A 22,186-nucleotide genomic window follows, 5' to 3' on the forward strand; every position below is an offset into this window, starting at 1 on the left:
AGTAGCCTACAGTTGGGCAAAATCACCTAACCCAAAGCCCATTCTTAATGGAGTGTTGAGTAGCTCCTGTAATGGATTGAATTCTGTCCTGAAAGTGAAAAACAGAGTGGCTGTACGGGTACAGGGTGGTTGAGTGTATCAGTTGTTCACCTGGGCTGTGGCCCCTGCCACTGCCCAGCGTCACAAAAGCCTGGCATGCTTCCTTTCGCTAGCCTGAGAAAAAATAAAAACTCAAAATTCAAAGTAGAGTTCCCTTAAGTGGGCATCACTTTTGCACCATCCGAAAGCCAAAAAATCCTCAGTTGAACCATCGTAAGTTGGGGACCATCTGTAATTTACTACATTTTACTATTATCTCTGCTCTTGGGATTATCTGCTACTACTGTGTCTTTATCATGGAAATGCTGTCTTAGGTCGCGCTACTGTGCATCTCTTCCTAATTCCACATGCAGGGACGTCACCCCGGCAGCTTCAAACCAGCCTCGTGGGACTAGTTACGCCACGGAAATTGACAAATTTTATTATAAATTGGGGCGCTTTTTTCCCCCAGAGAGCTGGTGGTTCAACATTTGTCACCACAGCATGGCCATCCAGATAAGCACCAGTTTTGTGCACGTATGTGTTCTTAGAAAGACTTCTCTTCCTGGCTGAATATCTAGATGATGGTACTTCCTTCATTTACTGCCTACCCAGGGAAACCCGGCCCTTTAGAAAGTGAGTGGACAGGGAAACCAGGGTAGACAGACGTGGGGCAGGAGAAGCATAGGGCCCGGGGTGTGCCCTCGATATAACAGCCAGAGTCTTGGGTCCTTTAAGAGAAACATCAATTATCAGTTCTGTGAATATCATCAACAAACAAATGTTCCTCTTGTCTTAGAGGAGAGCCTACTCCCACATATCATTTCAGGAAACAAGAAAACAATGCTATTTTTAATCAGGCATCATTTGGAACTGATATTAATTGAACTAGATTCAGCTGGTTGGGTTGAAATTGCTTTGCTGCATTTAGTTGCGTGTGGTTTTCCCACTTTATTGTACTAAGCTGCCCTGAATGGTATAACATTGTCCGTAATGCAGATGAGGCTGATCAGCAAATGTTCCTTGAGAACTTGGCGTGTGCCTGGCATTATTATATATTATTATTATATAATCATTATATATATATAATTATATATATAATTATATTATATATTCTTATATATTATTATTATAGAGAGCTCAGGCTCTCTATGTGTAGCTTCTTCTTTAATGCTCCTGAAATCCCCATGAAGGAGATATTACTGTTACCCTCACTTTACAGTTAAATCCCAAAGGGGTTAAGTGAACCTGCCTAACTTTGCTCAGCTCAGGGATGTAAACAGACACGCATGTCCAGAGCCCGTGCAGTAACCACCACACCATGTCACCCTCAGCCCTGTGCAGGGCATTTTGGAGTTCACAGAGGGACAGAGATCCGATGCCTGCCCTCAAAGTGTTTCTACTCTAGCCATCATAAGGGGAAATACACATAAAAAGGTAACTCTTTATCTAATTTTGGATTTAGTTACACATACTATCCTATTCACTACCCTCTTCCCACCGTAGCCCCAAACGGATTCAGCCTTGGCCTCTGTCATGAAGCCTTGCCTGGCCCCTTCTCCCCAAGCCTGCTTTGTCCTCCAGCCTCACACACCTCTGGAAGGCGCCAACCTTATTTTGTAATGTGTATTTTTCAGAGCTGTATTCTCCATGCTGAAATGTGAGCTCCTGGAAAGCTGGGTGCGTCGAATAATCTTTGTACCCGTCGCACCCAGCATGGGCAATAAATAGGCCAAATCAATGCTTCCCCAGATGACTTCCAGACTCACACATCTTGCAAAAGTATAATGGGACATTTGAACATAAAATAAGTCCATTTAAAAGAAGTAGAAGGAGTAAGTGCTTTTGGACCCCACAGCTGAGCCGATCACAATACAGTGGCAATAAATTTGACTCTCTCTTATCTAGCCACTAAGCAAAACGCAAAGCACCCAGAGTTATGTAGTTTTCATTTTCTGACAACAGGAAGCATTCTAACTAATTTATCTGCAGAAATAGAATTTCTTCCTGGAATGAAACACAACCCAGAATTTATTGTGCAGATTCTTATTAAAAGACATTGAGTGACACAGTGAATGATGTCTTCAACAGCAGTCTTACAAAAGATACCGAAATGTTGTTCTACCAGATGATTCTTATATCGACCCTCAACAAAAGCAAGAGGCCTGACATTAAAGCATAACTCATTGAAAACATTTATGGGAGCGGCCGAGGTAATCTGCTGCAGGTACTCTGCTTTCTGATGGTTGCAACAGAGCAGGAATAAAACCAGGAGAAGCTAGCCCCAGGAATGTGGTCTATGGCCTCTCTCTTAAGTGTCTCTTTTGAGCAATATTTGATCAGGGACAAGCTCTTTTTCTGCCCACAGTCAAAACTCTACCAAATGCCTGTGATTCAGATTTGAGACACATGGCACTAGCAGTATGTGAAATGTGTCAGGTGAGAGGGACAGGCCATGAGAGCTTTGGGAACTTACCAGAGGGAGTGGCCCCTGGCAGTTGTCACCAAGGCCACAGGCCTAGGCCGAACCATGAGGTTCGGAACAGAGTGGGGAGATAGGTGTGGTGTGTGTGTGTGGGGGGGGGGGTATTTGTATGTGTGGTTGTGTGGGGTGTGTGTATGTTTTGTGTGGGGTATGTGTTTTTGTGTGTGGAGGGTAGAGGGAGAGGACTTTCTTGGGGAGTTATTTGAAGTAGTGGAGGGAAAATCTAAAATGGTGAGTTGGGCCAGTTTCACTGAAAGCCTTGAATCTGAGCATTTATCTTATGGGCAGTTGAGCCACTGAACATTTTTGAGCAAGGAAGCTTTGGTCAAAGAGGCCTTTTAAGAAAAGAAAGCCCCCAAGCAGTCATTCCAATTCTTCAGCATTTCTGACTGATGAGTAAATAATCTATACCACCCCACCCCCAGCCCCTTGCCCACTTGCCCTGCTCTGATCTGTTCCTCTGGGCACACATGCTTCCAGCCCAAACTCAGGGAGGGCCTCTGGGACGTCTGGCTGTCTGAGTAAATCTGCTGCCGACATCACCCGCTGAGATATGATGCTGCCGCAGGTTGCTGCACGCTGATCACTTGCCCTGCAGACTGGCCTGGCCCCTTGTGGGTAGGTGGTCAGTCCATTCTTTTGTTCTATGGTAGATGGAAGTGGGGAGATCACAGCCCTTGAGAAGCTCACAGATGTGCCCCACACAAGCTGTCCATGTTGGATAATACCACACCTTTCTCTGCATTTATCCCTTGACCCAACTTCTGTGAAAACATAACCTCCTGGAACGTCCCATTGCTTCTATGTGTAGGCATGTTTTTTAATATACTGTTACAGAAGATAAAAATAATAATGATTAATAAATAAAAATCCGTGAGCATGACATTGGCAGGTTCCAAATGGTATGCTGAGATTCCCCCCGCCCCCAATACTAGCCTCTTGAATACTAGTCTTCCTCTCCCCTCCCCCACCCCTCTCACCACCCCAGGAGCAGAAATCCTTTGAACAAAAAAAGCCCCCAAGAACAGTCTATTGTGGTTGCAGTGCCTCGTGGACCCTTGGATTGCCCCTGGGTGGTGTGTGCTCCCTGACCCTGAAAACAGGGCAGTGACAGCTGCATGTCCCCAGCAGGCGCCCTGAGGAGACTTGGGAGAGCCACTGAGGCCAGAGGCTGCCTATTCTACTGCGTTGTCCCAGCTTAGAGTCTGCTGAGGGGTTCTCGTCTCCAGAACAGAATTCCTTCAGTGGCCTCTTGAGCCATCCCTGCTGCTCTCTAGACCGAGGCCTCTGCCATCCCTCTGCCTCTCCAAACTGTTGTTTAAGACTGAATCTGGAACTGCTTTTTTAGAATTCTGCTCCTGGGGATAACAAACTTGAGAGAAAGCAAAAGGTCAGATGTCATCCATTTATTTATCAGACTTCACTGAGCACCTCATATGATCCAGTCAGAACGTGAAACCATGAAGTCCAGGCTATGGGGAGGAACCACTGATTGGGATGGAACTGGAGGGGACCTTCCTGCATTCTCTAGCTCAGTAGTTTTCAGAATGGGTTCTCTGGGACCTAAGTGTTCTTAGGGAGCATGAGGCGAGGGGGAGGAGAGCCAGGGTGCAAGCGGCAGGGCCCCAGGATTTTTGCCCACCCTGATTCAACCAAAGCAACTTCTATTTCTCTTTTTGCTGTGAAGCCTTTGTTTGAAGAAAAGGTTCTGCAGCTTTTAACACGTCTTCCTTCAGACTTTGTGGCTCTAAGACATTTCCAGAGGCAGATTCCCAGGTCCCCTCCCCAGAACTATCTGAGTTTCCTCTGGACTCACACAGAATTCTGCTTGTACCTCTGTGATAGGACTTATCACATTGTGTGATAATTATTCAGTCTTTTATCCATTTCCCCCACTGTACAGAGATCTTTATTTCCCCAACACTGAGCACAGGGATTGGCACACAGTAGGTCCTCCATAAAGGTTTGTTCTGTGCCTAGGTTCCAACATTTATAAAATGAGGTGGTCGGACCAAGTGACATCCTGTGCCCAGCACATCCTGAAACTGAGCTGGCGTTTGCTGGTTGCCTGTTGAATGAACAAATGAATCTAACACTTCTCACCCTCAGGTGTCATGATTTTACCTCTTTGTGAATGCAGACCTCCTTAAGACATGCAAGAAACATAGCCTTGGTGGGGAGACATGTGAGGGCTTGGATTAGAGGTGCCTTCATCCTCTCAGAAAGGAATGATCAAAATGCGAACCCCTGGAGTAAGGCAGAATGTAAAGGAAGCAGCTACCCCAAACGCTAAGATGTCATCTCAGTTGGTTCCAGAAGGACGCAGGTGGCTCTGTAAGACCAGTAATAAATTCTCTCCACCTGAGTCAATTCCAATCCACAGTTGCTTGTGAATATAGGGCCAGCTTCTGTGACATGAGGCCAAATTTGGCCAGATTCCCAGGCTCAAGATGGAGTCTGTGGGTGAGGAGTCCCCGCCCGATTTCCTTGCCGAGTTCCCAATTGCCAAGGCTCCAGTCCCCTTGGGTAGTTCCAGACTTCCTCACTAGCCATTCTGGAGAGCAGAAGGAGGCTCTGGGCATCAGCCCTGGTGCCAGCCTCGAACTGCAGCTGTGGTTTAGTAAAAAGACACTTGCCTTGGAATCAGGAGGGCCCTGCTTGAATCATGCCTCTACCCATTGCTAGTCATGTGACCTTTGTCCATCGACCTTCCTGAATTTCCATTTCCTTGTCCCTAAGAGAAGAATATCTGCTCCCAGGGCTGGTCTGAGTACTGGGTGAAGTGTGTGTGTGATGGAGTCAAGGACAGAGTATATGCTCAGCAAATCAGCATGGAACCTATCTCTGAGTGCCAGGAAGCAGACACCCAGATGCTCAGGCCACAGCCCCCTGCTGCTGAGCCTACCACGGCTCTGGGCCAACAGCACCAGTTGGCTTAACTGTGGAGGTCGCCACATTTCTGCATTCACCACATCCCTCCACCCACATGTGCTCATAGGCACCACTGATCACCCTACCTTGCAAAAATCCGGTCCCTATCTCTTCCACTGAGCACTGGTTAAAGATGGTCCTTTTCCCAGTTGCCAGGGCCATTTTATTCATCATGCAAATGTGCGGGAACCATGTATGCTACTTTGAATGAATTAAGCATTCGACCAATGTCCTAGTCAGTTGGGGCTGCTATAACAAAGTACCATAGACTAGGTGCGTGATAAACAACAGGAATTTATTTTTTCACAGTTCCAGAGGGTGGTAGCCGGAAATTAGGGTGACAGCATGGTGGTTCTAGTAAAGGCCTTCCTCTGGGTCACAGACTGCCAGCTTCTCATTGTGTCCTCACACAGCAGAACAGGGGTGAGCAAGCTCTTTGACCTCTTTTTATAAGGGCACTAATCCCCTTCATGAGGGCTCCACCCCCATGACCTAATTACCTTCCAAAGGCCTCATCTCTAAATACCATCACACTGGGGACTCGATTTCAACATATGAATTTTGGGGTTACACAAGCAAACATACAATCATATCCAAATATATAATATATAACAAACATATACAACATATATAACGTATAATAAACATATAACCAGTCAAATATATAGAAGACAAAATTCTAACCTCTTGATGTCATCTGGTAAGGTAAAATGTATGGTGGCTGGCCCCTCTAGCTGGCACAAGTGACAAAAATCACCATTTGTGCTTGGCAAGTCCCAGCCCAGGAAAGGTATTGGTGTTCCCTGGGAACAATTCTGTTGCATAGTAATGGAGCTAGGTAAGACTCATTTCCCCAAAAGCTCATTTCCCCAAAGAAGTTGATCATGAGTTTGGGGAAGACCTACCAACAGGAAACCAGCATTGTTTTTATCATGGCGAACAACCAAAAAACAAACAAAAACAAGAACGGAAGATAACCCAAAGGTCCCCTCAGTAGGCAGGTAGATAAATGAGCTACAGCTATGATATATTCATATCATCTGATATATTCATATAATTCATATTTATATAATGGAACACCATAGAGAATTAAAGATGAATAAACTAGAACTACATGTAGCAATATGAATAAATCTCAGAAACACAATGATGGTTGCAAGAAAGAAAATTGCTGAAGGATATATGTGGAATGATGCCATTTATGTAAATTGTAAAACTGCTGATATTGTGTATCGGGGGAGGGGAGTGGGAGCTCTGTGTTATGGTGCAAGATAACATAAGTACAGAAAAATGCATAAAACATATGTACAGATGTACAGTCCAACAAATACTTACAAACAGAATCCCTCTGCCACCTCCTCTTAGGTCAAGAAATAGCTAAGTAATGAAGTAATTTTAAGAGATATTAGAGATACAGGGTCAGAGTGTGCCAGCAAGAAGGGAAGGTCTACAGCACCATCAGGACAGTGTTATCTTTGGGGGGCAGGGATAGTGGCTGGGGGTGGGTACTAAGCAGGCCTCCCCCAGCTCTGCAATATTCTCATTCAAACACACATGCACACACTCGGAAGCACCTATGGCATACTATGGAGTTTTTCAAAATACGGAGGCGGTATGTGGGTGTTATTTATATCACTCTCTAAACTTTTTTATGTTTGAAATGGTTTATAATAATTTCCAAACTCGATGAAGGATTACACTCCAAGGGTTCAGAGATCAAACAAAAATTACTGTTAAGTGGAATCCCCATGAGAGCAGTGGTCGTAAAAACCAAATCCCAATTCAATTCTGATTAACTTTCATTTCCTCACTACTGTTTGTGTCAGGAGCATTTCACTTAAAGATGGGAACAAAAAATTTACCACTTCTCATTTCCTTTTCTAGGTGCCTTGTGTCCTCTAGGAGGGACTTAATAGCTAAAGAGGGTGTGCCGGACATACTGAGCAATGCAGGGGAGGTGCTTGTAAGCCCACCTTTTGTTCTTCCACCATCTCTAAGTCCTTGCAGTAGGGACAGTTCGGCCTCTGCACTGGATGGAAATTGGACAGCTCAGTAACTCAGTTGCTCCTTCATTGTTAATTACAAACAAAACAAACAAGAACCAAAAAACATTGGTCGTTTTATATTGTAACTACAGTCTCAACAATTCAAATTTCACTCAAAGCTAAGACTTCTCTCCTTTTCCCCAGCTAAGGCTAACCACCTGGAGGAAAGGAATACAATCAGCTCCTTCTCTTTCTAAGACACTTCCTCCCTCAGTCTGCTGAGCTCAATTTGCCGACTCCAAGAAGGAGTTGGAGAGAAGGAGGAAAGGCAGTTGGTAAAGATGTTACTTTGACTGGTACTTTGTAACATGGTTTGTACTCTTTGGGCCCCGCAGATGTTTCAAGTGACTCTTCCTCACTTGGGGTACTTTCATGGGTTCCTGGAGGTCCCTTGATCTGATGGAATGTATCTTGTTGGACAATTGCTTACCCACTTTGAGCCTTTCTGGGTTCCAAACACAAAGCAGATTACTGAAATCAATAATCAAATTAGGTGGGGCGCCTGGGTGGCTCAGTCCGTTAGGCATCTGACCCTTGATTTTAGCTCAGGTCATAATCTCAGAGTCATGAGATCGAGCCCACATAGGGCTCTGGGCTGAAGTGGAGCTGGCTTAATATTCTCTCCTTCTGTCCCTTTCCCCTACTTGCGCTCTCTCTCTCTCTCTCTAAAAAAAAAAAAAAAAAAAAAAATTTCAAATTAAGTATTATAAAGAGAGTTGAATACAAGCCTATTTATAAAGGTGTTAGCAGAATTCAGGGAAATGCAGAGGTTGTAACAACAGCAGGGTAGGAAGCATTGCTGCCCCTAGACCTGAGGGGGCAAGAAGAGTGAGCAGTTACCTGAACCTGAAGACAGAAAGGGCTGTGCAGAAAGACTCAGGCCATCTGATAGGAGCTATGACCTTCAGTCAAGCAGTGCATCCAGCTCATGGCACCTCAGCCCCTCTCCCCTCCCGCGCCTCCAGTCACTTGCCCATGCTCACCATTGGCTGAGCCCAGACAGAAGGCGAGGGGTAAGGAAGCCCACTGTTCCACCAGCTAGCCTCCCAGGGCAAGTAGCAGAAGAGTAGAAGGCGGTGGAAGGGGGACTTAGGGGAGAAAAATAGACAGGTGCAGGGCTCAGCCCACAGGCATCCTGTGGTCCACTGCCAAGTTTCTTTCTACTTAGGTCCCATTGCCCTTCTGGCTGGCCCTATTAAAAAAGGATCTGAGTTTTTTGCACTGAAGAAAAAGGATCTGAGTTTTAAGTGTGTGCTAGAGGGAGTAAGTGGTGTGCGGAGCCAGCTCATACTGGCTCGTGAGAGCTGACCATGTGCATCTCTTCCCAGCTCCGAATTCAGGAACATCATGTTGGCAGCTTGAAATCAGCCATGATGGGAGTAGGTACACCCCACATTGTTTCCACAAGGGCGAACTCTCTGGTCTTGCTCCCAGCACTTCAGCCCATGCCCTGCTGGAGAGTTCTTGAATGGGAATCAGATTTCTGTCCACTGTGCACACACACACACACACACACACACACACACACGACATACACCCCACACACATGCACGGATTCCCGAGGATTCTAACCAATCTTTCTGAGTGGTCTTCAAATCCCCTCAAGATCTTTAAGGGAGGGAGAAGGACCTCCACACACACATTGCCTCCAGTGAAGAGGATAAGGTGGACTTAACGCAAACTGCCAGCTTTCTTTAAGGAAATTCTCTTCAAAAAATTCTTTTGGCCCTTGTCTTGATATGGGGTATTTTGGTTGTCTTGCAAGCTCTTGCCATCATACTTTGAAAATGTGCCAGCCTGACTGTGTGGTCCGTCTCAGAACTCACTTCTGACTCTAATGTGTAATAAATTTTTTGGAAACGAACAGATTGGTTTACAAATTGGCTAGTAGCAGATAAGTTTTCTCAAAGTGGCAGGAGACAGTTTTATTAAGGATCCTCAACTCAATTCCTGAAAGTCCTAAAATGTCTCTTATAAGCCAGTCAAAAGAATTGACTAAATCGCACCAACCATCATCATTAGAGGTTTTTATAGGAGGAAGGCCCATGCTCACTCTCAAGGCATGAGAAAAACCGCCGTCCCACAAGGTCACATGTGCCCTGAGAACACTCCAGACTGGCTTGTTCCAGTGTGACAAAGATGAAACTGGGTTTTAGGGATGCAAGGTTCTTGCTAACTTCTGTCTGAAAAGCCACTCGGATTGAGGCCTGTGGTCACCACTGGTCAGGGAGGCTGCAGCGACAGACAGTAGACTTACCAAGGGACTCGGGTTTGGAGAGAAACCCTGTGTTTGGAAATGTGAGCTCACGTCTGAGGAGCGGGGGAGCCTAAGTGGACCAGAAAGCAGACAGGAGCAGCACCTGGACCCTCTGAAGGAGAGTCGCCATGCCAGGCTCTGAGTGGTTGCAACCAGAGAACACTGACAGCAAACCAAAGATGGATCTGGGGCTCCAGCCGAAAGGACTGTGGAGAGAGAGAAGAGTTCCTATTTGAACAGAGGTGACCATGGAAGGGACCCTGTGCCAAGCTGAAGCAAGTAATGGCACTAGAAATGTCTCTCCTGTGTCTGCAGTGTGCTCCCGGGTGTGCCTGCAAGTCCACACGGACCCTGGTGCACGCTGACCCTCTGCACAGTTCGCCTCCTCCACGGGGAACATGGAGGGAGAGAAGAAGCAAATGCAGAAGGAGAGCGCCGCCCTCCCAGGGCTGTGATCTTGGGCAGAGAAGCCCAGAGTAGAACAGGGGAGGTTACTTGGGCAGCAGGGGATGGCAGACGGCCTTCTACAGGGTGTATCTAGGTCTCCGTTTTGCTCTAAAAAGGCTTCCCTGACCGTTCTGGTTGTACTAAAGCATGGCCGCTCCCTGGGGGGATGGCGGCTGAGTGACTGGATTTGTGGCTGTGGGTGTGAGTGTGCCCGAGAGATTATCGGTCCCAGCCATGTGTCCACAGGGTATTCATCACACCCTAAGCCTGAGCATGCCACAGGCAGCTAAGGCGTTACAAAATCAACACCAAGATGGATGGAGGCTCCGAGTGCCTGTCAGCATGTGATCACTCCAGCTGACAATAAATTTGAGCCATTAAACAGGAAATGGTCTGATTGGAAAGCCAGAATCTTTGCCTCTGAGCTGCTGACCATTGTAGTAATTGAGCTGGTGACACCATCAATCTCTGTAAGAATAGACACGTTGACCTCTCAAACAGGTGGGGCTGAGTAATCTATGGCTCTATGAGATAGTTTAGCCCCAAAAGGCCCAGAGTGGGTGTTCAGTAAGTGAATCATTATTGGATAGCTGAGGAGACCAGCCGGAATGCCTCCCTGGCCCTGAGGTCTTGTCAGCCATGGTAGAGCCACATAACTCATGGCTTCCTCCCACACAGGGCACTGGACCAGCAACTGCCATGTTGGGCCCTATAGCCTTTGCTCTACGGAAGCCTCCAGAAGCCCACAGGGGCCCTTTTGGCTCTGGCGCCTGGTTGGAAATTTCAATATTGCCTTCCTCAGGACTCCTATCACACAGTCTAGGAGAAGAGCAGGCTGGCTCTGGGTATTCCGGCCACTGAACTTGGGAAAGGCTCAGACTCCAGTAAGGACAACTCCTCACACCCAGCAGGGGAGCTGCAAATACCAAGTGGGATCAGGCTGCAGGCCATGGTGTTGGTTTGTAAAGGGCAGTCTTCCACAGGCCAGCACTCGAGGAGAGGCTGAGGCTTTCCGTCAGCCCCAGCCCCAGATCTGAAAGGCATTCATGGAAAAAGGGCATTGCCTTCAAACACCAAGGACAAGTCGATACCAACGTCAATAATCTGCCCCATGGCTTCTTTCATTATCAGAATCACTTCCAGAGGAAAAAGTACTAGCTTTGAAGTGAGACAGAGCTGGGTCCCGACCCCAGCTCTGCTTACTAACAGTGGGATCCTGGGCAGATTATTTCCTCTATCAGAGCTCAGTTTCCCCATCTGTAGTGGGCATCATTCAGATTATATGAGATAAGACGCAGGAAGTATCTGACCCATGGAGCAGCCCAGTGGTGGATATCATGGTTCACATTTTGTCCACCCTTTACAAGGGTCAAGGGCAGGCAGCTCCAGCCCTACGAAGAGTGTGTCTTTCTTGCTGGAAACCCCTGGGCCCCTCTTCCCCACTGGGGCTCTAGAAAGTGGACGGGGGCAAAGGAACATGCTAGCCCCATATACTGTCCCATCTAAACCTCTGCAGATTCTGCATTCCTTGTAACGCTTGCGTGGAGCACTTGCATTGAACCTGGGCTCAAAGCCTTGAGCAGTGTTTCTTAACGAGGACTGAGCATCTGAGTCTCCAAGGGCCCAGCTGTCTCGGTGCTTTTACCAGCCTCTCATGTGCACACCCAATAGAGAGCCACTGAACCAAAGAAATGATATTCTGCACATTTCAGACACTGAAATAACTGTAGGAGAGTTTTGGGGGGGTGCATGCACATGCACGCATGTGCAATATGTTTAGAGGAGGGTATGGGGAAGCAGGAAGAGGAGTTATAATGATCTTTTCAGTGTCCCCAAACCCCGCCAGGTAGGAGGGGGCGCACGGGAAGCCGGCCTTCCCAGCAGGGGCCTCTCTTGTCCTGGTGCTGCTGGTTCCCGAATACCCGACACACCAGACATAGGGTCAGCCTGGGACTGGGGGTGCCTGTTGGAAGTTTCATATACTATTTGACCACTCAGGGCTCCCTCCTTGTGTGACATTCGGATCTGTGGCTGCTGGAATGAAACCCTTCTTTCTTGCTTTTGTATTGCTTTGGAGCCGGCTGCCCAAGCAGAGTCACAATGTCACCTCATAGGCCACTCAGGGCTACGACCCTCTGTGCTCCTGTCCCAGCCAGAATCCTGTGATTGAAAGGACAGCCCCCTGTGCCTCCTGTCAGGTGACTGGAGGCTCTGTCCCTGGCCATGGTCCCAGTGGGCACGGAGACCTACAAAGCCCGAATGCCCTTCAGTTACTCCCTCTTCCTCTGTTCTTGCTCAGCCCCTTTTGTTCACTTCCCTTTCAGTTCCCAGCCCCTCTTTCTCTTCAGAGAAGACTGATAAACCCAACCTCAGGAAGCATCAGAAGCAGCCAGGGGCTGTCTCCTGCTGGGGTTACAATGCATTTCACTAAGCAGACATCACCTTTGGCAATAACCCATTGGTTGCCATGACAACGTGGACAGCTTGTGTCTTGGGGATATGTTGTGCCCTCATTCTGGCTGCCCAAGGTCCCTCACCCCAGCTTTCTTTCCCACATCCTTTCAATAGGCTTACAGCATCCCGGCGCCAACTCACAAGGACCATTCTTTAGTTCGGAGCAGCTTTGTCTTGATCAGCAAAAAACTGCTTGGCTTAGCAATCAAAGGAATAGATCGAGCCATTTCTGTCCTCAAAATGCTCTAGCCTCCGTCTCTCTCAAAGCTAAGATCCTTACCAGGGCCTACAAGGTCCTATGTGATCTGGCCTCAGCTCCCACCTCTCTCCCCTACCAACTTTGCCAGACACATTGGCCTTCTCGCAGTTTCTCAGAGCACCAAGCAGACGTACCTCAGGCCCTTTGCACCCGCTGCTATACTCTCTGTCCTGATTTCTGCATGCTTGTTCCCTCCCTTCATTCAGGTCTTTGCCCCCTCCTCAGAGACGCCTCCCCTACCATTCTACCTAACATCGCAGCCCTCCACCCTTTATCCAGCTTTCTCTCCTCCTGGTGTCCTTCGGTCCCTGGCATTATGTCAACCCAATTTTTTGTTGGTTCAATGTCCACCTTCCCCAGCAGACTGCCCCTGGAATAGGGGCAGCCCATTTGTTACATGAGAGAATGAATGACCAGCCATGGATTCGAAGCTGGCTTTTCTATTTGGCAGCTTTATGGCATGGTGTAAGCCACCTGGTCACCCAAGCCTTGGTCTCCTTGTCTGAAAAACAGGTGATAATATCTGCTAGCTAGAATGACAGGAATAAATGAGGCGGCACAGAGGATAGAACCAAGAGCATGCCCCACAAACGGGAGCTGACATCATCTCTTATTCCTGGGTCAGCTGCATTCAGAGTAATGCTGTCCCTGCCTTAGGCTCCTGGACACCCACACACCTCCAAGGCACCTGCCACTGTGATCTGCCAGGGGAGCCTGCAAGATGCCCGAGGAAAAGACAGCCAGCGATGGGGTGCGGCGAGAGCCCTCTCTTGCAGATGGGCTCCTCACTCATGCTGGGTCAGCCACAGCCGTTAGGTCATCTCGGCCTCCGTGCATGAGGCCCTTAGAGATAGCCTCCGCCAGGCTGGGTGAGACGCCCCCGTGCGGATCCAGCGGCCCTGCCTTCACCCGCCTCCCGCGACCTCTCATACAGAGTGCGGCTGGGGGCTGCACTACGGAGCAGGGTCTTCGTTGAATTTCTCAGGGGTTCCCTGGGCGTGGAGCCAAAAAGTGTTAAAAGAAGGAAGGAAATTCACAGCTTTTCTTTTTCCACAAGCTGGTAGATAGATTTGCTCATTTCTGAAACTGTTAAGAGACAGCGAAACATTCTATCCATTTCAAGTCCTACCATTGTCAGTTTGATGTGAAGATCCTGTCTTCGGTTTATTGCATCTGACCTTTTTCAGAGAGGGCAAGGGCTGTGCACGCAAAAAGCATTGAGTGCCCCCTGCACGTGGAGCCTGAAGGAAGCACAGGGGAGATACGACAGCAGCAGGACCAGTCCCTGCCCTCCAGGGGCTTCTGGCGCCTGTGCCTGGGGGAGCGTGGGCAACGTGGACAGGCAGCCAACTCATCAGGTCCAAAAATCACACTAGCCCAGGTGACATGTTATCCTCAGTTGGAGAGTCGAATGGTATCTGCATGTCCCGTGTTTAGATGGAGTAAGACACCTGTCCAGTCATTTTTCCAAGAGACAGTTGTCACTTGGCACATGGAGAGAGAGTATCAGCGCCTGGAAGATAAAGGACAGACTTCTCATATTTATCAATGAGCTGGATAATGGTACAAAAGACAGCTAACATGGACAGAATAAAGGTATGGCAGAATAAGGACCTCTCAGAAGGCTTAACCCCCAATAGATGGGAAAGGTGGCATTTGGGTTGAAAAGGACAATCACACTGGAATAGGATGTGTTTTGACAACCACTCATAAAAATATGAAAGTGTTTAAACTAACCACAAGCTTAATAGAGGCCAGTGACAAACTGATAGGCCATGACAATTATAAAGCTTTGAAAAACAAAAACAGCATTGGGCTGAGGGTGCCTGGTCTACACACTGAGTTCTTTGAAACCAGAAAAATTTGAGTTCAAATCCCAGCTGTGCTCATTAGCTGTGTGACTTTGGGTTATTCACAGCCCTTTCAGAGCCTCAGAATCTAACTGAAATGAGATGGTAAGACCCTCCCTGCTGGGTTATTTTGAGAATTAGCAATAAGGTGAGTGGGAAGTTGTTAGAAAGCAGCCATGTCACTGAGCCCTTGATGAAGGAGTTGGGCAGAATCAGCCTGAGAATAAAGCTCCAGATACATGGTTAGTACATTATTTTGTTGTCGTCATTGTGGAAATCTCTAAAGAACCATCAAAGGAAGGAAGACATGCTATGCTGCCCTGAAGAACCAAAGTAGAGGTGGAAAGAAGTGAGTGGGATGGGTCTCAGCTCAAAGGAAGAGGAGACAGACCTACCCACCATGAAATGGGCTACCGTGCCAAGGAGTGAGCTCCCCACCCCTGGAAGTATTTGGGCAGAAAGTAGATGACCATCTGTCAGAAATGTTAGAAGGAATTTCTGGATCCAAGGCCCGTGCAACCAAACACAGCTGGATTTGGATCCAGGTTCCTGAAGTTAGCCGGGTGGTCCTGGGCAAGTTAACCTCTTTGACCCTCGGTTAACCTCTGCAAAATGAGAACAATAATGCTTCAAATGAGTACTAGAAGGATGAAGTCCGATCGTGTCCAGAAAGCACCTGGCCCAAAGTAGATTCTCCCCTACTTGGAGTAAAAAACCAGAGCTGTGTGACTTCTGAGATGACCTCTGTGGGGCTAGGAAATGCAGAGCAACCACAGGGACTCCTAGGAGGATAAATAGACCCCACCCAGCAGGCTAGGATGGGCCAGGCCCCGGATGGGCAACCAGCCAGAGCGGGCAACTATGTAACCAGTAGCAGGGGTCGGCCTGCCTGGGAGCACAGCCCTCACCAGGACCGTGGCACGGTCCTGCCGCCCTGTCTCATGGGCAGGGTGTCTGAGCGTGTTCTCAGCTCTGGCTGCGTATTAGCATTGCTTGGGTTCATCACGCTTGGCAACCTCTGCTTTGGAGGGAAGTCAAAAACCGGAGACATGATTGGAGGCCAGAGACCCTCAGCACTTCAACTGGTGCAAAGACAGATGTGACGGATGTGAGACGGGTTAGTGATGTCTTCCTATCTGTGAGGGGCTCTGGAGCAGAGGATGGGAAAATGCTATTTTGCATCTTCCCTGGGGATTCGAGAGGAAATAAGTGAACTCAACAGTAAAAGGATTAGTAGCAATGTAAGGACGAATTCTCTTCCAGTGACAGATGGACTGTGGCAGGGATAGCCGAAATAATCATGAAAGCCTCTCCTTGGAGGCTTTCCCCCGAGCAGAGATTGCCATCCAGAGGAGGGGGCTGAAGCAGACTCCCACCCAAAGGCCCCAGAAGGTCCTCACAGGTCCTTTACCCTGTCCTCTGCCCTAAATCTCACACTTCTCCTTTTACCATTCTTCCTTGTTGGAGTAACCCATCTCTCATCCACAGGCATCTCAGAAAACACAGCCATGCCTTCGATGCCAGACTTGCTGGAAGAGAAGCTCCGATCCCAACTGGAGGAAGAAAAGAGAAGGTACCCTTTTTTTTTTTTAACCTCACACACCCTGACCCCATCCACTGAGGGCCCTCGGGGATGACCGGGAGCTGCCCAGGCCAGGCGGAGTGGCCACTCCCCAGCCCAGGTCTGGAGCTCCTCTGGGAAGTGGGTCCAGTGGTCAGGTCCTCAAATAGCTGGAGGGCGTGCTGCCTTTGAGCAGACAGATGTGGAATGCAGGGACCATAAGCAGCGTGGGGTTGGAATCCGGAGCAGAAGGCCTCGCCAGGCCCTGGAGCCCATAGAGAGGGTTGCTTGTTGGCACCCTCCCCCGCCCAGGGTCCCCGGCTGTGGCTCAGGAGCAACTAGGCTTATCTACTGCTGCCATCTAGGGGAGTCCAGGAGTATGACCACGGAGGTCTCCCGCCTGCCTGCAGATCTGCCCCCACTGCCCTCCTGAGTCTCCTCACCTGCAGGGCGTCCTGAGAACCTCACAGCCTCTTGCAGCCAGTCAGGGCCCCCAGATGACGTCACGAACAGAGCGAGGAATCCAGCATCAGCAGACACGTGGCTGTGACTGATACTCAGCATGGTCGCAGAATCTCGCTTAACACAGCGGTCCGGCTTCCTCCTTCATTCCTTGGTTGATGCATTCCACCAATGTTTGCTATGCCCTGCAGGCCATGGACAGGCTCTGGGGAGAGCGAACAAGTCACCTTCCTGGCCCTCAGGATGCTGATGGAGTCAGTGTTACATGTGCCATCCCTGGGCTGGCGAGGTGTGCCCCGCCCTCGCCGCTCACACACCCCTGCCGCCCCGAGACTGGAGCAGAACAAGGCCCCACGCAGCAGGTCCCCAGATTCCTCCCCATAGCTGCACTGGGGCCTGTCCCGCCCGCATCCTCCTCCCAGAAAGCCTTGCGCTGCCCTCCCAGATGTGCTGCTGTTGCTCTCCACCCCCTGGAGTTGCCCTGGAGTTATCCTCTTCCTCCCTCACTCTGTTTATTTTTCCCAATTTCTTTCCAACCCATTTTTTTGTGTCTTTACTCCACCCTGTGTCGTCCCTTTGGTCCACATTCCCAACCCCAGCGTCCCTCCAGGAGCCACGCTGTGTCTGCAGTTCGGCTGCCTAACTGGTTCCTGTTGGACAACTTCTGCCCCGTGGCCACATGCCCCAAACCTGAGTGCGCAGTGACAGATGCGGTGCGACTTTTGTCCTCAGTACAAAGTGAACCAATGGAATAGAGAGGTGGCTGTGGTTTCTAGAGCCGGATGGCCGGCGCTCACATACTGGCCCCTCGGTTTATTAGCCCACAGAGAAAGTTATATAACCCCTCCATGCCTCAGATTCCACATCTGTAAAGTGGAGCGTCTCCTTGATAGGACTGTGTACAGGACTGAATGCGTGGATATGCCGAGTGCCTAGGGCAATGCCTGCCCTGTATAAATGCTCAGTAACACTAGCCATCCTTCTGGAAGAAGGGGGTATTCATCTCATACATGGAGCCCATGGGCCTGCTGGGCAAAAACACGTGGTTCTGCTTCCCTGTAAGGGGCTCAAGCCCAGGCCCTGGCCTCCGGCCTCTGTGGGCTCCCCTGGGGTCCCAGTCCCTCGTTCCAGTGAGGTACGCCAGACTTCTGAGACACGGGCCCTGCAGTGACACTCCACTCCCAGCCTTTCCCCCTGCCAGCGACTTTCACGACTCTTCCCTGATTTCACTGTAGGTATAAGATAATGTTCACCCGCCTGAAGGCCCTGAAGGTGGAGATCGAGCACTTGCAGCTGCTCATGGACAAGGCCAAGGTGAAGCTGCAGAAGGAGTTTGAAGCCTGGTGGACAGAGGAAGCCGCCAGCCTGCAGGTATTCGCCGCCGTCCCCTTCACTGCCCCAGAGCCCACCCTCCTCCTGGGGCCTGGAGAGGGGCTGTCAGAGGCAGAAGAGTGGGGGCTTCGACCCACAGGCCCACATGCTCTCAGCCTTAGCTAGTGAGGCAAGTGCTCATCCTAGTAACGAGGATGCCGCCGGCCGGGGGCTCGCTGTCTCCGTACTCTGAGGCCTGACACGTAGAAAGGTGGGGGATGGAAGGTGTGCCCAGACCAGTGGATTTGCCACTGTTGCTTTGTGTAATGTTCTCCTGTGATACCATACTGACAATATTGACTGTTTTTTACTACAGTCATGTATGTGTGTGTGTATACATCATGTATGTATATGTAAGTATATACTTCTATAATTTATAGATAAGTTACAGAAATTTTGGAAAATAGAGAAAAACACAAAGAAGTAAAAATCACCATAATCCCACCTTTAAGGATAACCAATATTATCATGTTGGATTATATTATTTTATCTTTTTTTCCGATGCATATATTTCTGTATGTTTTTATAAAAACAGTCATACTGGTCTTCAAGGATCACAAATGGCTTTTGCTCGTGGTGCTCACTGCATCGCATGGCTACTCTTCCATGATACTTTTCTACATCATTCTAATGGCCGTCACTGTTCCATCCTATGAATTTATTTTTGTCTGCTTAATCTTCTATTGTTTAATGTTTGTTTCTAGTTTTGCACTGGAAACATATTTGTAGATAAATGTTTACACACTTGCTAGACAGGTTCCTGGAAGTTCTCTACAATACTATGAAGGCTAAAATGACATATTAAGAAGTGTAATACAAACCCCCAGTTCCAATTGTCCTCCTGTAACTCATCAGCTGTGGTATAATGGAAGTGACGAGATACATATTATCACATCACTGGTGTGGCTGGCGGAACCCTCAAAGATTAACAGCTGATCCTTTTATTTTAAGGACAAGGAAGCTGAGAGCCCAAGAAGTTATTTGGCCAATGACACACAGCCAAGCAGTGGCCATATGTTACCAAATAGCCATGTTATCAGACACTAGAGAAGAATAGTTGGATAAAATTTAATACACGAGATGACAAAGAAAACCAGTAAGATGGAAATAAAGTTATCAAAATATTAAAGCAAAGTTATGGTATAATAAGATGTAAACCACTTTACAAATGTATTAATAAGATCTAGGGGGTGGGCCCAACATTTAACATAATTTCGAAGTAATGGTGAACACAGTATTTCAAGATTTCTGCAACAGTGTAATATGATATGAAAATATCTGTGACTTCCCACTGGTGACAAGTCACTGATGCGACATACACTACTACGGTTTGTTGTCCACATTGTACTGTTGAGAGAAATGCTAAATTTCAGGGAGAAGTTAGGAAAATTAAAAATGTCATTGGTTCCCATCCATGTTGCCCGCACCCCCACATTCTGTCTGTTCCCCCATTAAGAACCCTCCGGGGAGAGGCCGTCAGCCACTGCTGATGCCCAAGGGACTTTAGCCACTGAACAGTAGATGATGAGGGTCATCCTGTGTGACGCAGCAAGAGTCAAGGCAAGGCGGACGGATTCAGGCGGTGTATTGCTCACAGAGACAGTGAAAACTGGTGTGGCCAAAGATGTCAGCTCTGCCCCACAGGAAGTCACTAAAACAAAATGGGCCCGGTGGCTGCAGGAGGGATGATGGGGCACCCTGTTGCTGAGGAGTGAAGTCTATGCTGCCGCTAGGCAGTTTTACAGCCTGCAAATGTACCCTGAGGGGAGTGAGGCAGAAAGCCTTAAACCTCATCAGAACATGGGAGGTGCTGAGAAACTGTCCCATGACCGCCTCCCGGGGAGATAGGAAGGCAAGTGGGGAACAGTCTTGGAGCAGCTACTCAGGTTCTGGGAGAATCACAGGGCATTCTGCCAAGACTCAGAGAAGCTGCTGCTGAGGCCTTGCTCACAAGCCCTGTGTGGAGCCATGTAGGGTTGCTGGGGCACCGTGGTGGAGCTGTTCCTCGACGTGAAGTGCTCAATGGATTTCTCCTGCCTCTGGTAGCATCTCTTTGGGGGACAAGGGGAGGCAAAAGTGAGAGGACTTCTGGAGAATTGTCAGATCGCATTTTAAACCCTTTTTCCTATCTGCAAGTAAGCAACACATGCTCAATTTGGAAGACTTAGCACAGAAAAGGACAAAGAATACACCAACCATTATCCATAATCCTGCCATCCAGAGATAATATTTTGGTGCCTATCATGACAGTCATCGCAATGTCTAGATTAATTTTTTTTCTCCCACACATGTTGTACCTAACAACTTTTAGAGCTAACATTTTTGCCTTAAAAAAATACATCAAGGACATTTTGCCATGCCAGTAGCTTCAAGGTAATACTGTGAAATTCCTTCTTGGCCCAACAGGTAGACTCGCCAGCAATGACTTCACTCACTCACATGAAGCGCTCTCCCCACACGCCTGAGTCCCAGCAGGAGAGGCCTCAGCTTGTCTCTAACAAAAGGTAAGGGGAGAACTCTTCCAACAGAGGGAGGGTGCAGAAAAGTTTCCCTACCTCTCCTCCACCTGTTCTTGCTGCTCTAAATGTGTCTGTATGGGCCGCCTGATCCGGGAAGATGAATCACGTGTACTGTTATGTTGGCTGTGATACTCAAGCCAGTGGCTTTCGGGCAGGTTTGAGCAAGGGTTGTTGAGCACACCTTCTCGGTCCTTCTCCCCGGCTCTGACAGCCAGTGGACCTACTGCCATGGCAACAAGAGACAAGTGGTTTAACTGTGCAAAGCCCCGGTAGGAAGAAGGGGTTGGCAGTAGGTGGAAGGGAGAGTAGCATGGGGGACACAAGGGGAATGGGAAAGAAGGGGGATGTCGGTGGTAGGTCAGAGGGTAGCAGACCTGCCAGGATATGGAGGAGCTCTGGTAAAAGACTCTGTCCTAGCACAGATTCAGGACAGATGTGGGCAGCCTTGCATGAGGACGGCCTCCACCTGAGGACAGCCCAGAGCCAGTTTCCTTGAATGCCGGCATGATCCAGAAGGGACGCCACTCCCCCCCACCCCACACCACCTTCTGAAGGCAGGTTCCTTCTCATGCCATCCATGTTATTATCTTTCCAACCACACAACTCAGGTGGTAAGGCCTAGGACGCATGCCTTGGCCACCCTCCATCCCCCAGACAGATCCCCTACTGTCAGGACAGAGGCCAGGGTGGCATGAGTGGGGCATTGGCCTCTGCCACCAAGGAGCAATCCTTTGACTGGGTTTGAATAGGAGCTGAGCTCTCAAGTTGGGAAATGTGAAATAGAACTTGGGGCGCCTGGGTGGCTCAGTTTTTAAGCGTCTGTCTTTGGCTCAGGTCATAATCCCAGGGTCCTGGAATCAAGCCCCACATCGGGCTCCCTGCTCAGTGGGGAGCCTGCTTCTCCCTCTGCCTCTACCTCACTCCCCTGCTCGTTCTCTCTCTCTCGTTTTCACTCTCTCTCTTAAAAATAAATAAATAATTAAGTAATAAATAAATAAATAAATAAAGGTACTAGTGGGAGGTGGGGGTTGTGCCGGATAGTACCTTTAACGTGATGAGAATGTCACATGACCCCTATGGTCTTCTTTTTTTTCTTTTAAGATTTTATTTATTTATTTGAGAGAAAGAATGAGCGGAGAGAGGGACAGAGGGAGAGGGACAAGCAGACTCTGAGCAGGGAGCCCGACATGGGTCTCAATCCCAGGACCCTGGGATCATGACCTGAGCCAAAGGCAGATGCTTAACGACTGAGCCACCCGGGTGCCCAACCTCTATGGTCTTCTTCTCAAAATCCTATAACCCCAGTCCAATCATGAGGAAAAAACCTGGGGACATTCTACAAAATACCTGGCCAATCCTCCTCAAAACTGTCAAGGTCATCAAAAACAAGGAAGATGTAAGAAACTGTCACAGACAGGAGGTGCCTACGGAGACAGGACAACAAAAGGTAATGTGCGAGCCTCGAAG

General features: G+C 48.7%; 1 protein-coding gene across 1 annotated transcript in view; it reads left to right on the top strand.

The window, feature by feature from the left end:
• Positions 1-22,186, top strand: part of KIF6 (kinesin family member 6) — a 422,557-nt gene that overhangs the window by 390,534 nt on the left and 9,837 nt on the right. Inside the window, exons 17-19 of the mRNA XM_032409883.1 lie at positions 16,295-16,379; positions 18,065-18,200; positions 20,607-20,704. Coding sequence (XP_032265774.1) covers positions 16,295-16,379; positions 18,065-18,200; positions 20,607-20,704 — 319 coding nt within the window. The remainder of the gene's footprint in view (positions 1-16,294; positions 16,380-18,064; positions 18,201-20,606; positions 20,705-22,186) is intronic.

This window comes from Phoca vitulina, unplaced genomic scaffold (assembly GCF_004348235.1).
Source record: "Phoca vitulina isolate PV1807 unplaced genomic scaffold, GSC_HSeal_1.0 scaffold11, whole genome shotgun sequence".
Lineage (NCBI taxonomy): Eukaryota > Metazoa > Chordata > Mammalia > Carnivora > Phocidae > Phoca > Phoca vitulina.